The following is a 22175-nucleotide window of genomic DNA, read 5'->3' on the forward strand; positions in this document are numbered from 1 at the left end:
AACACCAAAAGATCCGTGAGGTTCACAAAACGATCCATGTTGTACTCTACCAATTACTTTATCCCAATTTGAATTAACTCACCTTATAGAATACATTTTTAAATTTAAACTTTTAATAAGAAACTTGTTCAAAATTTCTGGAAAACTGAACATATATATTATTGGCTTTAGTGATATAAACTGCTTCGGGTACTGTATGTTAAGAAATAACCTTTCTAAATCTCTGCAGTCTCAAGAATAATGTTTCTCGACATATAGTGGTTGTTAAAGGTATCCACAGTATTCAAGTGTTACAAAGAAGATGGACGAAAATTGCAGTGTCCAAATGTGTCAAGCTGGTAGAGACTTTTCCAAGAAAGCTCCTGGCTGTAATTTATCTCAAATGAACTTTACTACTGTACTGTAAATATTGACTCCAGGTAGTGAGTGCATACAGTCTGCAGTTATTTTCTGTGTTTTTTAATTATAATAATTTTAGTAGGATCAGTAGAATATTGTTTTCACTTTGACATATACTGTGTATGGTACAGTATAAACAGTGTTTTGTGTATCAGTAGCAAAAAATCCTAATTAAACACATTGTGATTCTATATTAGAACACATTAAATTGTGAAAAAGTACAAGGGGGTTTTGATAATCACTGTAGGCGACTTTATGAAAAGGCTTTTAGTATTTTTTATATTTCCAAAAAACCGTCTTAGACTATTATGTATTTAGTGTACAGTATGTTACCTGTTAATGGATCCAGTTGATACCCTATTATGAATGTAATTTATTGTTAAATTATTTCACACATAGATAATGTTGATCATGGCAGAAGATTGAACTAACTTCAATAAAGCTAACTTTCTTTTTACTTTGCAGAAATACGTATTTGTGTGTTTGAAGTACTCAATCTATGATTCTTGTGTTTTAATATTTATTACATATTTAGTTGATGATAAGCTCATGAATGCCTTTCAAATTGTTTATGCTCAAAGTAGAATTGCACATAAATCTACATATTCATGTGTAGTATAAATTTTGCATGAATGCATTCCTTTTACCCTCTGGAGACATTTTAAAGAAGAAGACATGATAAAACATGCACTGCAATTACAAGTACTGTCTTTTGAGTCTTATTTGAAATATGACTGCATTTTCTTGTTTTGTGCTGACAAAAATACTTTTGGTAACCTTTTCAAAAACTTTCTTTTGTTTCTGTTTCTGATCTGTTTGAGAAGTTTTTTATTATTATTATCGTACTGAGGAACTACAGCTATAGATGGATATATTTTTGCCATAAAAAAGCATATTTGAAATCATGTTTAACACATAGTGTGGAATACAGTATATTCAGTGGGTGTTTATACAATAGGAGTAACTGTACCGAATGGAACCATTTCTGATACCCCAACATGTGCAAAACCTTCTTCCTTGTATGGTTTCAGAATGTGCATACCATGTGGTGCGTGTACAGTATGTGGTAACAGCTTCCTGAAGAAACTCCTTTAGCATTTTTTGGAAGATGTTTGTCCTATGAATGTCCTATTACTGTCCTGAATTATCCTAGCAAATGAAACTGTATTTTGTGTTAAATAATTATTTTAAACTCATACAATTTTGCTTGTATGAAAATGCCTTGAAGTAAGAATATACAGTATAAAGTGTGTATGACAGATTTTTACAGAAGGCAGGTTATGAAACAGTAATTAACAGAGTAGGCTTTGATAAAACCTTTTAAATTGTGTGGAGCTTTGCTAATTTTACTCTATATATACAACTGACTGGTGTATCTAGACATATCTTAATTAGAAAATAAAAATACTGTATGTTTATTTATTTAATGAGCATTTCCCAAGTGATTAAACATAATGTTTTCAAAAACTTTGATTTCATTTTTCCTCCAGCTGCTTAGGTTAGCTGGATATTTTAGAAATTCAACATTGCTTTTGAAATTTTCTGTATTTGAGATGTATTTGGCACAATTACTAGAATCGCAATCTTTTTGGTGCATCTTTGCAATATCGTTTTGAAGTAGGGCTTTAACAAATCATCTTTGAAGATCTGAAATACAATTTAGGCCTATTTTTTTGTATTTTATAATGAAACAGTTGGTCCATTGGATAGGTTTTTTAGCATTAGGAAAGCTTTTTAAAACTTTATGATACAGTAAGCTGTATCTCCTTAAGGCTGATCATAGGGGGTTATTTATATGCTGCAGAACATTCACTCTCTATCGACTGTGGTCTGGCTGATTGATTGGCTTTTGTCTCTTTGATTAAAACCTGTTCTGGACTGCACAAAAGAATATTCCAGAAGAAACTGTACCCTGTTGTTGTGCTTCACTGAATTAACCTTGGACTTAATTACGTACATTATAAACTGCTATTTCAATCAGCTTTTAGAACTGAAGCATGTAATTCTTCATGATAATCAGCTAGAATTCCATATTTTGCACTTTAGTAATGGGTGCTTCATTCATTTATATTAATATGGGCATGGTTTTAGAGTGACTCATACACAGTCTTATAAAAAATGCTGTTTGGTTGACATATGGTCTGTGGTTCATTATAGTAGTGAAAGTAGAAACATAGAATATTTCAGTATATTTATAGACTCGCACTGACATGCAGTGTTTGTTGAGAAGGCAAATGCATGCACATTCATATACAAAGCCCTTTTCTAATGATAATGAAGAATTTCATTGATTGTGCCAGATAATAATTTTGATTCTTGCAGTACACCAATGAAGAAACTGTAGTAAAATTAGAAACAATCAGAAGAATGTATGCATATTAAATGAACAAATGCTCTGATTAAATTAAAACTTCAGATCATCTATAAATCATAATTTGCAGGCTTAATGGTGATGTTTTGTTAGAAAGAAGAAGCTTCTGTTTTAAGAAGCCACAACCCAATACTAATTAAGCAGTGTACCTATTGCTTTCGTGATGTGTTTAATTTCTGATGTTGTGATTTATTCAAAGCCAAACTCAAACTAATGTTTTTTTAATGTAGAATTCCTAATATGTTTTGTTATATCTACCTGATTTGGAATAGCCAGTTGTGCCTTTGTAAGTCTCAACTCTCCGCTACTATCCTTGTGACAGCTCACAGTTGAGAATGAAGCAGGTAGGAAGACTCCTTCACACCAGCCTTCTACTTATTTACATTTTTACACCACATCAGACACCACAACCTGATGCAGGAGGTTCAGCACTGACTGAAGGAGAGGTTTGTCTATAAGCAACAAGGAGGATGCAAGTGCTTATAATTAATTTGTGTTGTTCATTGAATCAGCACAGGCTGATTGAAGATCAGGAATAACACCGGTTACAGTATATGTATTATTTTATCTGTTTCACATATAGTTTTGTAATAATATATTTGTCACAGGACAGCTACCAGTATCATTTTTAGTGGGAAAATATAGAAGCAAATATCTATTGCCTGCAAAATGTTCGGTTTTAAATAGCGTGGGAATCAAACATATCTGTGATAAACAGGTTCTTGGTTTTTTCTTGGACTTTGTGTGCTTTATGATCTGTTCAGGATGGCATGAGGAACTGTGGAAATAAAGGCATTTTCTTGAGGTGGATGTTTGGCTCAGGCTCCCTTTGGAAAGCACTCTGCATCACAACTGGTAGCCAACTGAAGCTAAACAGGTGTGAGCCTGGTCAGTACCTGGATGGGAGACCTCCTGGGAAAAACTAAGGTTGCTGCTGGAAAGTGCTCACCCTGTGGTCTGTGTGGGTCCTAATGCCCCAGTATACTGATGGGGACACCATACTGAAAAAAGGCACCACCATTCAGATGAGAGATAAAACCGAGGTCCCGACGCTCTGTGGTCATTAAAAATCCCAGGGTGTTTCTTGAAAAGAGTAGGGGTGAACTGCATTTAGTGTCCTCTGAAACAAACCTTCTCATTTTTTTTTCAAGATTATTTATTTATCATTCTTCATATTTTCTTTTTTGAAATCAGCTAATTATCTCTGAACCTCTGTGTGAGAGTCTTCACTATAAATAAAAACAAGATTTTAAAACCACAAGGTCCTGCCTCTTTAATTGCTTTAAATATTTTGTTTGCTTTGCCTTTCTGAATCTCAAAGCTACACTGCAAGTTTTGCTACCATATGGCTCCCTTTAGGAATGTCCTAAGTGCTTTATTAGCAAATGTCAGAGGTATAAATTTAAAAGGGGTCAAAATATCTAGGAAAAAGCTGAGCTACAGTATGTTAATTAAATATTTTTTTGTTATCTTTGTGAAACAGGGCAACAAAAACATTAAATACATCTTTGAGTCAAGGTTTGATTTTTGTCACATTATCCAGGAAACTCTTATCTCAATAAAGCTTGGCACATTTACTATATGTGCTGGTTATACTGACAGGTGACTCCCAGTTTTCTGGGCACTGTTTCTTTATAATGGAGAGATGTTATTAAGGAAACAGATGGTGAAACATCAGTTATCTTTTACACCTTCTGCTGCTTGTAAAGACCATAAAAGCAGAGGACACATCCAAAATAAATGAGAAAAGAGTAGCATGACTCAGGTGTGTCAAGAGAAATTAGGTTTGCATTGGAAAGATTTGTGCTTACTCTCATAAATATGTCAGCTGGCTTTATTTATTTTTCTTTTAGAATTTTTTTATGCATTCAACTAATGTTCAAGTTAAATGAGTTTCCCTTGTTGCCTCAATGAAAAAAGCTTTTTAACAGTACAGTATGAAAACAATTATTAAAACATCTACAGTATCAGTAAAAATTGTTAACAATACAATTAGAACATAAGAACTCAAATTAGGCTGCAAATGAGAGGAAGATATTAGTTTCCTCTAGCTTGTTTGGTTGCTCAGCATTTTCTTGCAATAAGCAACAGTCTTAATTTAAAAAGCATGGGACTGTAGCTTGTTCCTGTGTGCTAACACCTTTGTGTAAACAGACTTAACTTGAGGTTCTACTTGTGTCTTCTTATTGTGTAAATGCCTATGAAGACTGTGGATACTTGAATCATATCCCCTTTTAACTTTCACTATGCAGGACTAAAATGTTTAGTTCTTTTAGCCTGTCAGGGGAGGAGTTTTATTTCAGTCTGGAAATGCATCTGTCAAGCAGTCTAGCTTGTTTGATTGTTATGAGAAATGTGGCCTGTGCATGTTATTCAGCCATTTCTTCAAACAATCCAAGGTGTAAACTTCAACTATATTGCTGGAAAATGTGTTCATTACTGCCACAACAGGTTTTGTAAAGAAATGTCTCTTGTTCTTAATGTTTAATTAATTTCCCTGTTGGTTCTAATTATGTCCCATGTTTTATAGTTCATGGTTCATATTTCCATCTTATTAACTTTGTCATTTGATTTCGAATACCTGAGTCAATCGTCTTTTGTGATTAATATTACAAACATTCCATTCTTTCAGACTGACAGTGATTTTTTGGGGTATTGTGGTTACCAAAACTATTTTAAATAAGCTCTCAGTAGTACATTGTCCAGTTTAATATAACAGTTGTTCTACACTTTTGTAATCAACTGTTTCTTTCAATAACAAAACAATGCAATATGTCAACAAGAATATAAGGATGAAGAGCGTCATTTATAACTTGGCCAATGCTTGCAATAATAAAGCATATTAAAAGACAAAACAGTTTTAAATACATGTATTTGTGTATATGTATACAGGCCTATAAATCTTAAGCAATCTGTTTGATCAAAAGAAGAGGAAAAGAAGAAAGAAGGGAGGAAGTCTTTATATTTTTCACATTACTGTACATAAATCTTTAGTAGAGGTGCTTCATATATTGTTATTTAACAGAACTTAAGGAGGAGGAGGTCAAATTCTAATCTTGCTCTTCAGCTGCCTTTTACTGTACTCTCTTACTGCCCACGACATCTTTGCTAACACTCAGCATTTTGGTTCTGTCAAAGATAAATGCATCTCTCACTGTTGCTAAGACCTTACATTGGGATTGGAGTCATTGTCTAGCCTCTTCTCAATCCTTAATCAGCTCCTAAACTTTAGTTTCTCCACAGAAAAGTACGTGCTCTGTAGGCGGTGAGGTGGCAGTGTGGCTAAGGATCTGCACCTGTGGCTGTAAGGTTGCTGGTTCAAGTCCTGCAGCTGGCAGAGGAATCCTACTCTGTGGGGTCCCTGAGCAAGGCCCTTAACCCCAACTGCTCCAGGGGCGCTGTATAAATGGCTGACCCTGCGCTCTGACCCCAAGCTTCTCTCTCCTTGTCTGTGTGTCTCATGGAAAGCAAGCTGGGCTATGCGAAAAGAGAAATTCCTCATGCAAGAAATTGTATATGACTAATAAAGTAATCTTATCTTATCTCTCTCTTAGCTGTCATCAGAACTGTCCGTTTTTTTCAGTTCATACCACGTTGTGAACCCTCCCTGCAACTCTGATCATCCATAGCCGTTTCATGTACCCTTCCCTCCCTTCCTTTTTCTCCCAATCCCACTCACTTCCTTCTCTCGTCCCAACCTCCTTATCCTCTCCATTTCTGGCCGAGCAACCAACCATGTGCCTACGATCCCAGCTGCTGTTTCATCTCTCCCCTTCCCAAATCCTCTTTCCCCCCATCGGAGTTTGCCTGACACTGACACTCACACCAGCAGTCTGCATTAAGTCCAGGCCTCTTCATTCACAATCCTCACCATCCCTGGTATCCACACACCAGTCGCAGCCCTGACTGCTATGGTGAAGTTGAACCCCCAGAATCTTTAGTCCCCACTTTACTCCTCCCTTCTGTGGGTGTCCAGCTGGTGCACTGCTGCCCCTTGACTCTTTCCACTCCTCAATCTTTCACTTAGCTGATATTTCTTTTTCTTTGAAGAGTCCTGCTTGGAATCTGTTCTCAGCCATTCAGTTCTAGCAAGCAGGCTCTCTACTCATTCCTACTTACTTCCACATCAGGATCTCCAAAACATTTTATTTGAGTTACAGTTTGAACACGGAGCTACAGCTACAGTACAGTTCACCTCAGGCTGCTCTTCTAGGTCACTGCAGTGTCTTACACGGAGTTGTAATTTAAGCAAGCTAACATTTTGTGGCTGTACTGACACCTATGTTCTAGCTTATGTTCCATCACCTGAATCCCACATGCTTCTTATTCACTTTTTCTCCAGCAGTATTGCTCTGAAACATCACACATCCAAATGTACTCAATCACACAAAGCTCAAGCTTGTATCAGTTCTGCTTTTCATTCATTTAGTCTTTCTCCTAGGCTTGACCAACTCACTCTCAGCTCCGTGTTCGAATAAAGTGTTTTGGAGACCCTTTTGGGGTTCCTCAGCCAGGCGAGTTAATGCCAAAGTAATAAGTATGCTATCATTTTATATTCGTTGGCTTGTTTCATTTTTATTAGAATTTGACCAAAACTACTGAATTTGTATAGTGTTTAAACATGAATTTGTTATGATTAACATTTCTGATGTTCAAGAGCTACAGTATGTACTGCGTAGTTCAAACAGGATCCATCAGCAGCTGCAAAAGAGATCCTTTGGTGAAGTCAGTCTTTCAAGGACTACCCTACACTAGGAAAACATTCTCTGTCAAGAAAGATCCAAAGCAGTGTTGTCACTGAGAAAAAATAGAACTGGATTTATACAGTATATACAGTATATGAACCTTCAATGAACAGTATTACCTGCATATGTCCAGAATCTGTCCAAACTGGACATTCCTAAAATACTTGCAAGAATGTGTTCAATGTATCTGCCAAAAGAATGTACAAAAGGGACTAGTAAGTCTTTTAATTTGTAATTATATTTGATGATATATTTGATTATTTGATTAGAAGATTTTAAATCACTTTTAGATTCCAGAATCCAGTTTACCTTTTTTAATGCTCCCTCTCAATGTGTTGAATGTAGACAGGTTCATCAAGGGATGGATTCCTGTAGGTTTTAAATGTATTTTTCAGTTAGAAAACTGATTGAGACCTTTAATAATAGATGGTTGACTTATTTCTTATTTAATAAGATTCAATTAATGGGGGTGGAATGAGAGCAGAGGACCCAAAGGTCATTTAGACTGGACTTCCCCATCTCTGTTCTAAAGATTAACATTATGTGTCAACATAAACACCCTTGCCAGCAGCTATATCACCTTTCAGCTCTCAACTGGTTACCCGCTAAAGCTAAACAGGGTTGAACCTGGTCAGTATCTGGATGGGAGACCTCCTGGGAAGCTATGGTTGCTGCTGGAAGTGGTGTTAGTCGGACCAGTGGGGGCGCTCACCCTGCGGTCTGTGTGGGTCCATAGTGGAAGGGACACTATACTGCGGTATGTGTTCTGGATGAGATGTTAAAACAATGTCTTGACTCTCGGTGGTCATTAAAGATCCATGGGCATTTCTCGATAAGAGTAGGGAGTTATCCCAGTGGCCAAATTTCCCGTCTCAGCCTTCACCATGGCCTCCAAACTGTCCCCATGTATGATTGGCTTGCACTGGCCCTGCGATGGACGGGCGTCCTGTCCAAGGTGTACCCTGCCTTGCGCTCGTTGCTTGCCGGGTAGGCTCCGGCTTCCCACAAACACTGTATGGTTTAAAGTGGTTTGGCAAATTACATGACCTAAACACCCTCGTGAACACTGACCCTCAGTTGCCAGACTCCTGAAAAGCTTTTGAGGCAGATTTTAGTTAACAACTGGAGAAAACACGCTGATGAGACAAAAAGCTGATTTGGTTTTGACACTAGAAGACACTATACACAAAACATTTAACACAACATGACCCCAATAACAAATAAGTGATATACATATATAATGAGAAAGAAATATATATTGAATGTAAAGAAATATATACAATCAATCCACATTAAGTAGGTTTATAGCAGTGGGCATAACATATAATTTAGTTCTGTTATATTTGAATTTATATTGCATAAATCTACGCCAGGCAGGAAAGAGCTCAAATTCACTGTGCAGAGGGTTAGTGTGTTTTTATTGCATGTATTAAGGTTACCAACCTAGGCTACTGCATTGATTGTAAGACAGATTTAATTAAAGTTCTATAGAATAAAGTCACAGGTACAGTACACACATTGAAAGAGCAGAGTTTTCTTAGGAAGAACAATCTCTGTTGGTCTCTTTAAATTTCTTTTCCAGTATCAGCAGTGTTTGCTAATCTTTCTAGTCCAGATTATTGCTTGGAAAGGACAGTGGTCCTGATACAGATTTCTGAGGTACCTCCCTAACTACAATATATCCCTGCATAGGAATTCTCCTCTTATCTGTACCCTCTGTTTCCAATGCATGAGTCAGTATTTAATCAAATATATGGTAAATGTATTATCTTAAATGCCTATCGCCTGCAATTTGAGAAGTAATATTTGATGAGGAAGTATCAAAATCCTCATAAAAACCTACAGTATGTATACAACATCAAGAATGCTAGAATTTGTAACTCTAATAAGTTAAGCAATTTTCTAAATTTTAAAACATTTTCTAAATCCATGTTGTCTATCCCCTAGAACTCTATTCACATACAGAAGATCCTCTAGCTTATTTGTAGTTATAATTTCTAGAAATAATATTTGTGATGAAAGTAAGACTTATTGGTCTGTAATTACTTATACTACATACTGTATTGTATATGATTACATTATTCTTATATTATCACCCAGGTTGTGAGTGACTGTTGGAAGAGTTTTGTTAAATGTCTGTAAAATACATTGCTTGTTTACTTAAGTATAATAGCAGAATGGCTTCAGTCCTTAGGGATTTATCTTAATTCTGTCACATACAGTACCTGTAATAATTTCCACTTGTTTGATAGTATTTTTTTATTTTCTTAGTCTGATGTATACAGTATCTGATGTAAATTTCTTCAAGTTGGAGAACAGCTGAGTGAAGTATTCATTTAGTATATTATTAGACTTGTCTGTTCGGTCATTTTCTGTGAAGCTTACCTATTAATATATCTGAGACACTGCTGCTTTTGGAATATTAAAGAAAGGTTTTATTTATCTCCCATTGCAATATTAATTTTGATCTTTATGTACTGTATGTCTTTCTAATATCCTTTTTATCTATACGTGGAGCTTATTATATTCATTTTCTTTCACTGGATCTTGTTACTTTTTAAAGTGATGGAGAACAGTTGGTTCCATTATGACAAGGAATGTACATCCCAAATCCTTTTAATTTTTAGAAAAAAAGAGATATTGGTTTGTATTAAATCAATGATAGCAATTAAATAAAACTGTAAACATTTGAGAGTTGATCACATAAAAGGATTTATATATATATATAACTGCACTTGAAACATTCCATTAATGTCACTCTTAGTAGCACCACTCGGGCTTCTCTGTTAAAATGCCTTAGAAGGGAATCATGATAATAAATTGATATGTCCATCAGTGTAAATCTTCTTTGCTTATTGACTGCTCTACTTTTTAGCTCATACTTTGTGTAAATGTCATATCTGCTATTACAAAACCTAATATTATAGCTAAGAATTCCAATGTCACAAAGACCTGGGCCTTTCTTGTCATCTGATTACCTTTAATCTCCTTTTCCAGCCTTAAGAGAACAATATAGTACTTGTGGTACTTGAGTGATTTCCAAACATTAAATAAAAATCTCATTACTTTGTTTTTATTGTTTGATCATCCCTTTACTATATACCTCTTGTTATTAGATGAATAGACATGAAATTTATTGATTTTTAACATTACTCTGCCTGCACTTAGCAAATGAAATGTCACAATGGTATTTTCACACAATCCCTATTAGATCAAATATAGCCAAAGAGCTACCCTGATTTATTTTTATTACAGTTGATCTACCTACTATTTACACATTAGTATTCTTGATGTTGCACATTCAATAAGAAATACAAGATGTACTAGTACATGAGGAAACAGCCATTAAAGTGTTGCAATATTATGTACAAAAACCCATTTCAAGTAAACAACAAAATTACTCCAACGTCTTTTGAACTGAAAAGGGGTGGCACATTCAATCTCATCAAAAATTGTAAAAACAAGAAATAAATTAACATGAATTCTCACTGGTCCTTTACTGTCCTAATTTTAATTTTCATAGTAAAACTAAATATACATCAAAAGAAAGAAACTGGATTAAATATGTTTAGGCAACTCTAGAAGTAATATATTTCCTGCCCTTTGCCCTTGGTGGTAGAAAGATGTTAAAGGTTGTGATATGCCTTTAGAAATGTGTACAGTGTGCTTCTTCTTTCTGCTTTCCTTTTTAACAATTGAATATGAATTTGCCAAAATGGGTAAATCCATATAGTACATGGAAAGAAATGTCTATTTGTTTGTCTCCAGGTGTAAAAGCCATGCGTGTATACAGTTGTTAAAAAGCTCAGATGTGTTTTTTTTAATAGCATTGGACCAATGTTATGACTCTGTGAAACAGAGGAGTGAAGCAAATGTAGCACTGGTGAACATTGCAATCTGATGTTGCTAGGACAGTCATTGCCAAATGCCAGCTATGCTGTCAGCAACAACAGAATCTATCTGTGTTTGACCTAAGAAGCTTTTGTAATGACCCAACACATACTTTTTAGATAGATAGATACTTTATTGATCCCGTGAGGGAAATTGCAGTGCAACAGCAGCTTAACACACACAACACAGCCACAGTGTAACGAATTATATACTAATAGTACAATACATACAATACAATACAAGAGTTACTCACAGTCCGGACACACAAGAGGAAACTAGAACAGAACAGTACACAGAAAATCGTATCACACGTATGAATATAAATATAGATGTAACCATAGATATAAATATAAATATAAATGTATTGCACAGGTCCCTGGCATATATTGCACAAAAGTGGTTGTAAACGGGGAAAAAGAAAAAGAAAAAGAAAGAGAACAGATGTAACAGTAGATGTGTAGATGCGTTTAGTCCAGAAACAGGTCACTGTCGATGTTTCCTCTGCCAAGACGCAAGGTGGATGCGTTGTACAGTCTTATGGCAGACGGCAAAAATGACCTCCTGTAGCGCTCCCTGTCGCACCGTGGATGAATCAGTCTATTGCTGAACGTGCTCTTCATTCCTGCAAGCCTGTCATAGAGGGGATGGGAGAAGTTGTCCATGATGGCCTCTAGTTTGGACATCATTCTCCTCTCAGCCACTACCTCCAAGGGGTCCAGGTCAGACCCAATGACAGAGCTCGCTCTCCTGATGAGCTTGTTCAGCCTTTTGGAATCTACTGCTCTAATCCCAGAGCCCCAGCACACCACTGCGTAGAAAATGGCACTCGCTACCACCGACTGATAAAACATGTGCAGCATCTTACTACACACATTGAAGGACCTGAGCCTCCTCAAGAAGTATAGTCGGCCCTGTCCGTTCTTATAGAATCAGACAGATTCTAAAAATCTAAGAAATCACTTCCATTTAAAACATAAACAAAAATCATTAAACATGTGTGCATCATTGAAAACACATATGCAAAATACCAGTTAATAAGATGATTCAAAACTGCCAATATTCTGACTCGCTGTCTCAGAAATGTATGACTACAGTGTGCTCACTAACAACTCTTTGGATACTGGCAACAAACAGGTGGTGTTTTCTAATTCTAATAATCTTTAGCTGGTGTGGAGATAGCTAAGCCAGTGAATACAGGAGAAACCACAAAAGTGTTGCTGAGATCTGAAAGAGGAACAACATTTTTGTGCATGATGTAAAGCAATGTTGCTAGAGATCCTTATGCAGACTTAAGGAATCAGCATGTTGATGTCATTGTTCTCACATTTTGAGACTGTTGCTTCCTCTTTTGTTACAGCAAACCTGATGTCAAATTAATCCTTGAATCTTTCAACTCAATAATACCTGCCACTGCACATCAAAGGCCACTCAAACCTTTATTCTTCATTCTCACATCAATGTCATATACTACTCTCTCGGATTGTTCACCTCGGCCACACCTCCCCTGTGCACCAGCACACCTTGGACACGCCCCCTTGTCTTCAGCCTGCATGACGTTTCCCTAGTGTTTCCCCACTCCGTCGGACTGTGTCGTCCGCATAGGGTCCAGAAAGAACTCTTCGTTACACCAACGAATTTCTTTATTTAGGGAGGGGGCTCCCGCTATGCCTGGCTCAGCATTGGGAGCTGGACACCCAGAAGCCTGCCTACCAGTGGGTTCTGGAGACACCTGACAACACAGGCTTCATCACGGCGTCCTGACCATCTGAGTCCGGGGCTCGGAGCGCCAGACCTCGTTACCCTGGTTTTATTTCCTGTCCCTGTTCCGGATCCAGTTCCGGATTTTAATTGTGTTTGTTTCATCTTGGATGGATCCCCCAGTTTAGGACTTTGGACTACACCCTGGATTTCCCTTTTTGGACTTCCCTGATCTTGTTTGCCATTGCCATGCCCCCCGAGCACCGCATCACCATAGTCACATACCCCTGTCTGTCAACCTGTCCTGATCCTCTTTGTCTCCTCCCCCTGTTGTCCTTCTCCACTTACTTCCGGATTATACCGTCTGCATAGGGTCCTTGAACTACGCTTTGCGGGAGCGCTGGACCGGCTGCTGTTGTGATATCTGCCATTTGGGATACAGTTTCAGTGTAATAACTTTATGTAAACAGTCTACACCTGGGATAGTCATCCCTATTCTTCATCAACAGCTACTTCAAAGTAATGAAAAACATCCTGAGCTACTTGTAGTTTATAGGAATTATAGGATGTGTACACTATTTAGCTGTTGCTCATGTTTATCATTTTTTTATACTCTATTTTATAATTATTATAATTATATTTTATAATTATTTTAAAATGTAACATTCTCAGAAAACAAGGAATTTCATGTAGGGAAAAAGACAACTGAAATTGTTAACATTGCAATTTGCCACACAGTGAATCCGTAAAGTAAAGTAGCTGTGTGTGTGGTTATGAGACAAATCAGTGCAGTATTTAATGTTTATTAATTCAATTGTGCTTACCTGTGCTAATTATACTGTATATTTTAAATAGTAGTGAGAATTTCAATACATACATTGATCGCATTGAGACAGAATGCTTTACTACGTTGCTACCACGACTCCGATTGTCCTATGTTACAATACTTTTAAGTTTTTCATTATACTGTGCATACATATGCAGCCATCGAGAATGTGATTCAAAATCCACTAGCTTTTTATTCAGATATTTTTTTAGATTTTATTTATTTATAAATACATTTGTCTGGGATAGCTGGGAACTATCAGGGACATTGCTAAGTCCTGTATTTGTGGGGGAAGAACAGGGCTTTGGTACGTGGTATGTGAGTGTATGCTTGTGGCTGTCTTATTTTTACCTGTCCGGGTCTGTGACCTCAGGTTCCCAACCTGACCTGCTTGGCTTTCTTCCTGCAGGCACTTCCATTCCCACTCTTCTGTGTGCTTATTGCCTGCACCACAATATACTATACTTAGTGCCTTTAAAACATATTGTATTTAAAAGCAAATAAACACAAAATTTGCAATTTGCCATTGAGGTACAGTATGCACTGCTAAGAATATTTTTATATAATTTAATGGTCACTTGCATGATGGATATCTGTCGATTTTACTTCACAGAATTCTCGAGTGTGTGGGGCATATGGGGAAATATCGTTTTTTTGTCCATGCATTTGGACAAAATCAGAAATTTGAATCACATCACTGAATTAAAAACTACATGTTGTGAAGGTGACACTTCCTGTTCCATGTTAAATAGACCCTTTAAAATTAAACAAAATAAAATTATTTTAGAATTGTGAAATTAATAAATGTCACTCACACACGTCAAAATGTATATAAAAAAAAACCTGAGAGTGGGGCCTGAAGAACAGTAAGACTGAAAGGCAGATAAGCATGTGTACAGGAGTTCATAGGCAAGAATTACTGTTGAACAGTTATTGATGCAAAATATCTGCATATGCCCATATAAAGCAAAATACTTACAGTACGTGAGTTTTGGATTCAACTTTTTTCGATTAAAGATCCTTTATTTTCTGTTTTCATTCAGATAAGTGTGTGTGGTATTGCAACTACTGCATATATGCTTTATTGAAAAAGCTATTTACTGTGTAATAGCCACAAAAAGATTTCAGCCTGTGCTCATATTGAATAAATTTACTGTACAAATTTAATTGTGTTTTTATGCTTGACTGTAAATCAACAGTAGATTTAAGGATACAAAGTAAGGATAATCTTGCAAGTAAATGCAAGGGTATTAAGGGGAACTGTAATCACAGAAATGAAAACAGAAAAACAGAAATGTTTCAATGTGATGTACATGCAGAGTTAACAAGTAAATTGTATTTGTCAGCAAAACCGTCTTGAAGTCTTGAGCAATATTTCTACTGGATTTAATTCACAAGCCTACTTGTTTACAATGTAATAGGGCCGCTTCACCTCATCAGAGGTTTGGTTGTCTTGTTCTGAATCAAAGAATATGGTGCTGGAAATTTGGTATACAGTATATTGTGATGTTAATTGAAGGTTTTAATGTTACTCTGTATATTTTACTTTCATTGTGGTTTGAAATGCCCCCATTAATGCCATTTCTTTCTAAACCCGAAATATAAAACTAGTGTTACTGTTCCCAATTAATCAGGGTACAGCTTGTGCTGAGTATCAGTAGCCTTTATCACATGGATTTTTTCTTAAATAAGAATCCCAAAGCTTATTGAAATGAGTATTAAGCATCGAGAATGCCAAACCTTGTAATGCAAGACCGGTTCCTTTTATCCAAGACATGCTGAATGCAGGAAGTATGGCTGATACTCAGCCCAATCAGAGACTTTGGAAATACAGTGAAGATAGGGAATGAAGAGCTGCATTGCGACTGGACCGCGAAACGTATCCCCGACACATGTCACAGAAATGCCACATTTTTTACTTATGTATAAGATGATTGTAGACCTTCAGGCAGACAGTATGAAAAAAAATCAGGGTCAGTCTCAGAGGTCACTGTATTCTTGCAAGTTCCATTACTGAATAAAATTAAAATAGGATGCATTAACATTGAAAAGTATATATAGCGAAGAACAATGCCATGAAAGTTTTAAAGCTTGTGAAATGTGAGAATCTTAGGTAATTAGTGGAGTTTTAAATAACACCTTCACCACCTGAGTTTCCATGCTGCCCTCCTTGTTTCTCCTCCCATCTTGTGATGAAGCCACAAGCACATGGAGCCCTAGCTCAACCGCTCCTCTGGAGTCATGTTCCGCTCTTCCCTCTATTCCCATTTTTCCTCTCTCTCTGCCATTTTACTGTTCCTGTTGGGAATAAGAATAAATAAAAAACATTTTCATTTGCAGTTTGCTCTCAGTAGAAAAAGTCCTTAACCCTGTAACAATATTCGGCTTCTTCTTTCTTTCACCTGCTAGAACAAAAACAAACTCCAGCTTTCTTGTCAACAGCCAAACCCTGAATACCAGCCTGATTTGGAATCTGAATTTCTCCCCTGGCCTTCTAGTAAGCTCTTAATTTGGTTGGTTTCTTGATGTTCATCTCTGTCTCCCTAACCAGCTGCACCAGCAGCTCTCCCATTAGCTGAATTTGCATCTTGTCTTCTAAGCCAACGATGCCAGTCTGATCTAGACACGACTTGAAAACCACTTCCTTGTCAGAGTTACCATGTTGATGAAGCTCCAAATGGGACACAGCTCAGCTGATGTCAGATCTGGGTTCATCTTTCACAGCAGGAACATATGGAAACATACTGGCATCCAAGATGGAGTAGTGTCCGCCTGTGACTCTCCCCACCAGTGATAAGTGTCATAGATACTTGTCTGCAGAAGAAATAGTTTGCTGCCCCTTTTTTTCACTCATCATGCTCAGATTTCTCCACTCTTTCTGGCTGTCTCAGAAATATTTAATAAGGCTCTCATTACCTCACTGCAGCAGCTCCACTGCTTGGCTCCAATTCTGCACCCCAGCTTTCACCTTTCATCACCACCCACCTGCATCAAAGGAGACATTACATTACACACTTGGCTCCTGCTTGGCTCTGTTTCCCTTATCTTCAGTTTGAGCCTTTACCCATCTGCATCAATGAAGTCATCATGTGTCTCTCGTTTAAAAGGCATCACACGTTTTCAAAGAAATGGGATGAAACACTTAGCTCATATCAACCATCATTTCTCATTACCTTAAATTTTTGTCTATTGATCCTAAGCCTCGGGAACCTTGTAGAGTGTGCCAGCAATGCATTCTTTCAGTCTGTGAAATACAATAGAAAGGTTGAAAAGGCTCAGTTTTTGTCAACCTTAACTCCGATTTTTATGGAGTGTCTGAGTTCCATTCAGCATGGAGAAAACCTCCCATCCTTTAATTGTTCTCAATGCTAACCTTTTCAAACATTATTGTTACAAGCCAAGTTTCACTATATTACAATAATTGTCACCGCTTCCTCTCTCTGAAACCTGTATGCAATCCCTGTACAGCACGGACAAATCAACATTGTCAAACAAGGACTTGTTACTGTCCTACACCACTTCCATTAAACACCAACGATGCTTTCCAGACTTGATTTGGCACAGCATCACTCACTGCTCATCATATCATAATCAACATGTTTAAATCCCCTGAATGTGGTCTTTCAAAGTTATGGAGCATTAAAGCAAATCCCCTTTAAGTGTTGTCACCATATTCCACGTTCATATTCTGTCTTTACATTTTATAGAATGAAATGATATATCATTTGTGTTTGAGATCTACTTCTGTTTCATATCATCTGGTCCAACAGCCCCATCAGGAGGAGTTGCTTCTTCATTTTAATTACGGTTTGGCCTGACTACTATTATTCATATTCATATTCATCAGAAAAACCTTTTTGAATAAACTGAGTGCCTTGAAATATTGTTCCAGTTAGCCACGTTCATTACTTTATTTTTGAATCAGGTAGGATATTAGAAGACAATAGATCAAGTTAGTGACTTCATCTATTAAGCAAAAGCAATCACAGTTACAGTTTTTTTTTACTTTCTTTACACTTTAAAAATGCTGTCGGTTGTTGTGATCTCTACATTGGGGCTATAAAAAATGATTTTTTTGGAGAAAAGAAAAAAAATATTATTTTCCCCAAACACAATGGAATAATAAACATTCCCCTCATGAGTCCTTACCCATAACCCCAGTGGTCCCCCGCTCTCATCCAAGTGCAACCTAAGGTCTCCAAATATACTAACAGCACTACAATGCTTTCTCTACTTCGGCATCAACAAACAATTATACTATTAATTTGTCAAATTATGCATCAAAATGCTAATTACTTTAAACTGAGAAATAACTCCATTACCTGTAAGTGTATGCAAATGGCTTGTTCACAGAATGAAAATATTCTGAGAGAATTTAATTGCTTATCCTTCATTCACAGATCACAGTATTTTTCATGCAGATGGAGTAAAAACATAACTGGAAAACAATAGATAGTGTCACTAATCACAACTAAGTGCCCTGCAAGATGTGTTGTTAAACCTAAATAATCAATACATACAAAAATGTCAGTCCCAGTTAGACACCTGATCCAAAGGTGTTAGTAATGTACTGCAAATCCCAATTGAAATCCCAATAAAGTCAAAGATGATTGCTGATGTGGTACAGTAATGTTGTAAGATCTCTTAAAAACAAATCCTACTTTAGTTAATGAGGAGTAAAGAACACACAAGAAATGCTCTTTTTTATCTTGTGTTGTTAGTGGTCATTTTCTCTGTTTCCTCTAAATTTTAATAAAGATGTTTTCTACCAATTCCATGTTGAAAAAAAATGGGTGCTATTCTTTGAGGTAATATATGTGCTTCCTTTAGATTTAATTTAACCACATTGTGTGTGAATTTTAGAAGGGCTTTGACAAACAAAGTAAACAAATGAAATGTACTTTTAATTTTCCTAGTATGAGTATCTAGATTTTGATTACTATATACAGTAGTTTATGTTGTATGCTATATGTTACCTTTCACAGGTGTATTTTTGTCATTGAATGTAATCAATTTCTTCAGTTAGTGACTCTTCTTATTTGAAACTAGTATTAAAATTAAGTGGAGGCAGGTCTTTATCATGCTGAATTGTGTTCATTAGTAAAATTAAAATCAGTGCTACTGTAGTTATTGTTTCAGAATCTAACCTACCTACTGTTTTGACGTATTTGCTAATTAATTCCACAGAATATTGTGCAAGAATGTGCAATTCAGCTCAACCAACAGTAGTCTTTCAGTGTAGGTAAGAAGTGGGAAATTAGAGTTTTACAAATACAATTCACCTTTTCCAAGACACATGAAATGGTTTTAGAAAACCTACAAAAAAATAACCTACATTTCTGCTCCATAGTAATTTCTAAAAAACAGTTCTTGGTTTATAACTCTTGCGTCATGCTCAATGCCTGTATACAGTTACCAAGCCAATTTTTTTGCCACATTTGAGGTTTTGCTACAGTTGTTTTAAATGATAAAGTATCCCTATCCTTCTGATTATGAAGAAATGTCATTATTTCTAAAATGTTTCCCATGTACAGTACAGTACGGTATGTACAGTATACTGTAGTACTTTAAAGATGTCATTTTCCATGATTTATTTCAGACACAATTGGGATAATTTTGTTCCCTCTGCATTAATAATTTTGAGCTCTCAGGTTTTGAATGAATAACAGATCAAGCTAGCCTGAATTTGTCTGGTTAAGTCTAATAACAGAGTTAAGAAACTCTATTTAAATATTAAATTAAATAGTATAAAATCTATTATTTGCTGTTTCTTTTTCAGATCTGCATATTGGAACGACAAATATTTGATTTCCTTGGTTACCAGTGGGCTCCAATCCTTACGAACTTTGTCCATATTATTACAGTGATTCTTGGCCTCTTTGGAACAGTTCAGTTCAGACCACGATACGTGACAGGGGTAAGTAGAGTATGATTTATGGTCAGATTTCATACTGTTAATTGAAGAAATTATAAGAAATATCTGCATCTTTTAGCAGTCTACAAGCCAGAGAGTTATTAATAATTTTTGAGTCCAAACATTGTAAACAAGACACATCTACAGTTTGTGTACTGTATTTCTCTTAAATAAAACCACTGTACTTGTATCATAATGTAATAATCTGCCCCTCCCCTGGACAGAATCTGGGAGGAAGAGTCTCTGCTCCCTACAACTCACACTGTTCCCCTCCCTGAACCTCCTGTCAGATGTGACTGATCAGCCCACAGCCCCCTGGTCCTTAAAGAGCAGTGAGGAGATTCTCTTTCCTCAAATTAGCTTTATTGCAGTAGTATCACTCCAGATCTAGGAATGCTTGCTGTTGGACAAAAATAGTTTTATTCACTCCTCACTTCAACATTTTTTAGTGCACAAACTCAAATACTGTGCCTACAGCCAAATCAGTGCTACTATTTTGGCATTTTAGATTGGACTGTTGATTAAAAAATAATGTGGCTTAATTGACTGTCAAGGGTCTTAATATTAAAAAGATGTGACTAAATATTATTATTGTTTTTTTCATTATGTACTTCATTTGTGAACTTTGTCTATAACTGCTACGTATCTATCTTTACATTTGCACTGAATGTCTATGTATCATGAAGCAATCTGCACGTAATAAATCTGACGTCTGATTCTGCTGTATAATTCCATAAATTCATAATAATCATAAACATTGCGTTTCTTGAAAAGAGTAGGGGTTGTTACCCTGGAGCCCTGGCCAAATTTCCCCCTGGCCTTTACCAATCATGACCTTCTATTAATCCCCATCTCTGAACTGACTTCATCACTCTGTTCTCCTCCCCACTGAGACATGGATCTTGAAGTTGACACAAAACCTGACAGGAAGAATAGAAGTAATGTTAAGTGCTTTCATAATCTTATGAATGTAATCACAAATTCATAATCTTCCTTTTTCTCTTTTCTCAATAAATGGATCTTGCAGACATTTTGTAATTTGAAAAGAAAGACAGTAACAGTTGGTAAACTGAATATTAAGAAAATAAATCTGCTGTTTTGGTATATATGATTTTCCACTGACACCTCACTTCAGTCATTTGTGCCATAAACAGGTTTCAGAGGGACTCAAATTTATTACATTAGTTATGTATGGCTTGAAAAATGAAAGCTACTCATCAGAACACAAGCAAAATAACAAATCATAACCTGAATTGTTATCGTCTTTTACAAAACATTGCAACATAGTCAGAAATAAAATGAGTCCTGCTCGTAATGAAATTGAAAGGTTTTCCAAAACAACATGAAATTATTATTTTACAAAAAAAATACTGAATCTTCCTCAAGCTGCTGAAGTTTCCTCAGAATAAAAACATACAGTATCTGTAAGTGTGATAAGATGAAGTTCTTTATGTGTATTGACAGAAAATAGTATAATATTCAGATATTTAATTACACTCAAATGTTTTTAATTAAAATATATTATTTTTAATTTAAAATATTATCATCTATAATGTTTGTGCCTCACAGGAAAGTGTTCCATAACAAACACCTGGAACAAAAAAGATGCAATAGAACCTTAATTATTTATTTATTGGCTATAATAAAAGTTATATATATAATTTTTTTTATCAGTATCTAAATAAAATGATTACAGAAAAAAATGATTTTTTAATGCCATTACTCATTACTGAATAACATTTAACACTTGATTAGCATGCTGGTAGAAGATGCATGCTACAACCCAATGATCTGCACGTGCAGCAATCAAAGGTGTGAGTATTTTAGAATCTATGCACATAACACACTGCTCACATTTAAAGAGAATGAAAACACCACTCCTCATCTCTATTCTCATGTTGACTTCAGAAGCTGGCATAACCCTGTTTCAGGTAGCTGGAGATCATCATTTTACTTTTTACTGACTTTTAATTGTGACTTTTTACTGCCAACATACAAACACTGTCATCCCAAAAATGTAACATTGCCATGTCAGAATTGCACCATTGTCCATTCTTATTTACTTGATCATTTTCACTAATTTCTACTACACTGGAGACCTGTGTCTATTAGTGCTATACAGAGCAAGCCAACCCACATCTGAATCCTAGATTTAGGTACTGTAGCAACAGGTCAAGTAAGGTCTGTAACCAGAGACCAGCTGTGTGATGCAGGTTCGAACAGCTTCTGAAACATGTGATATACAGTAGTATGTCTTTATGAGGAACATCTTTCTTTGAATGGGTCTGTGCAGTTTAGATATCATCAATGGCTGTTTTATCTTGGGGAGGT

General features: G+C 36.1%; 1 protein-coding gene across 3 annotated transcripts in view; it reads left to right on the top strand.

Moving 5' to 3' along the window:
* The window catches only part of nkain2 (sodium/potassium transporting ATPase interacting 2), a 286417-nt gene that overhangs the window by 91373 nt on the left and 172869 nt on the right, over positions 1-22175 (top strand). For all 3 annotated transcript variants that reach the window (XM_006626429.3, XM_069195794.1, XM_015359899.2), the window contains exon 2: positions 19710-19847. In XM_006626429.3, coding sequence (XP_006626492.2) covers positions 19710-19847 — 138 coding nt within the window. The remainder of the gene's footprint in view (positions 1-19709; positions 19848-22175) is intronic.

Source organism: Lepisosteus oculatus, chromosome 2 (assembly GCF_040954835.1).
Source record: "Lepisosteus oculatus isolate fLepOcu1 chromosome 2, fLepOcu1.hap2, whole genome shotgun sequence".
NCBI classification, from domain to species: Eukaryota; Metazoa; Chordata; class Actinopteri; order Semionotiformes; family Lepisosteidae; genus Lepisosteus; species Lepisosteus oculatus.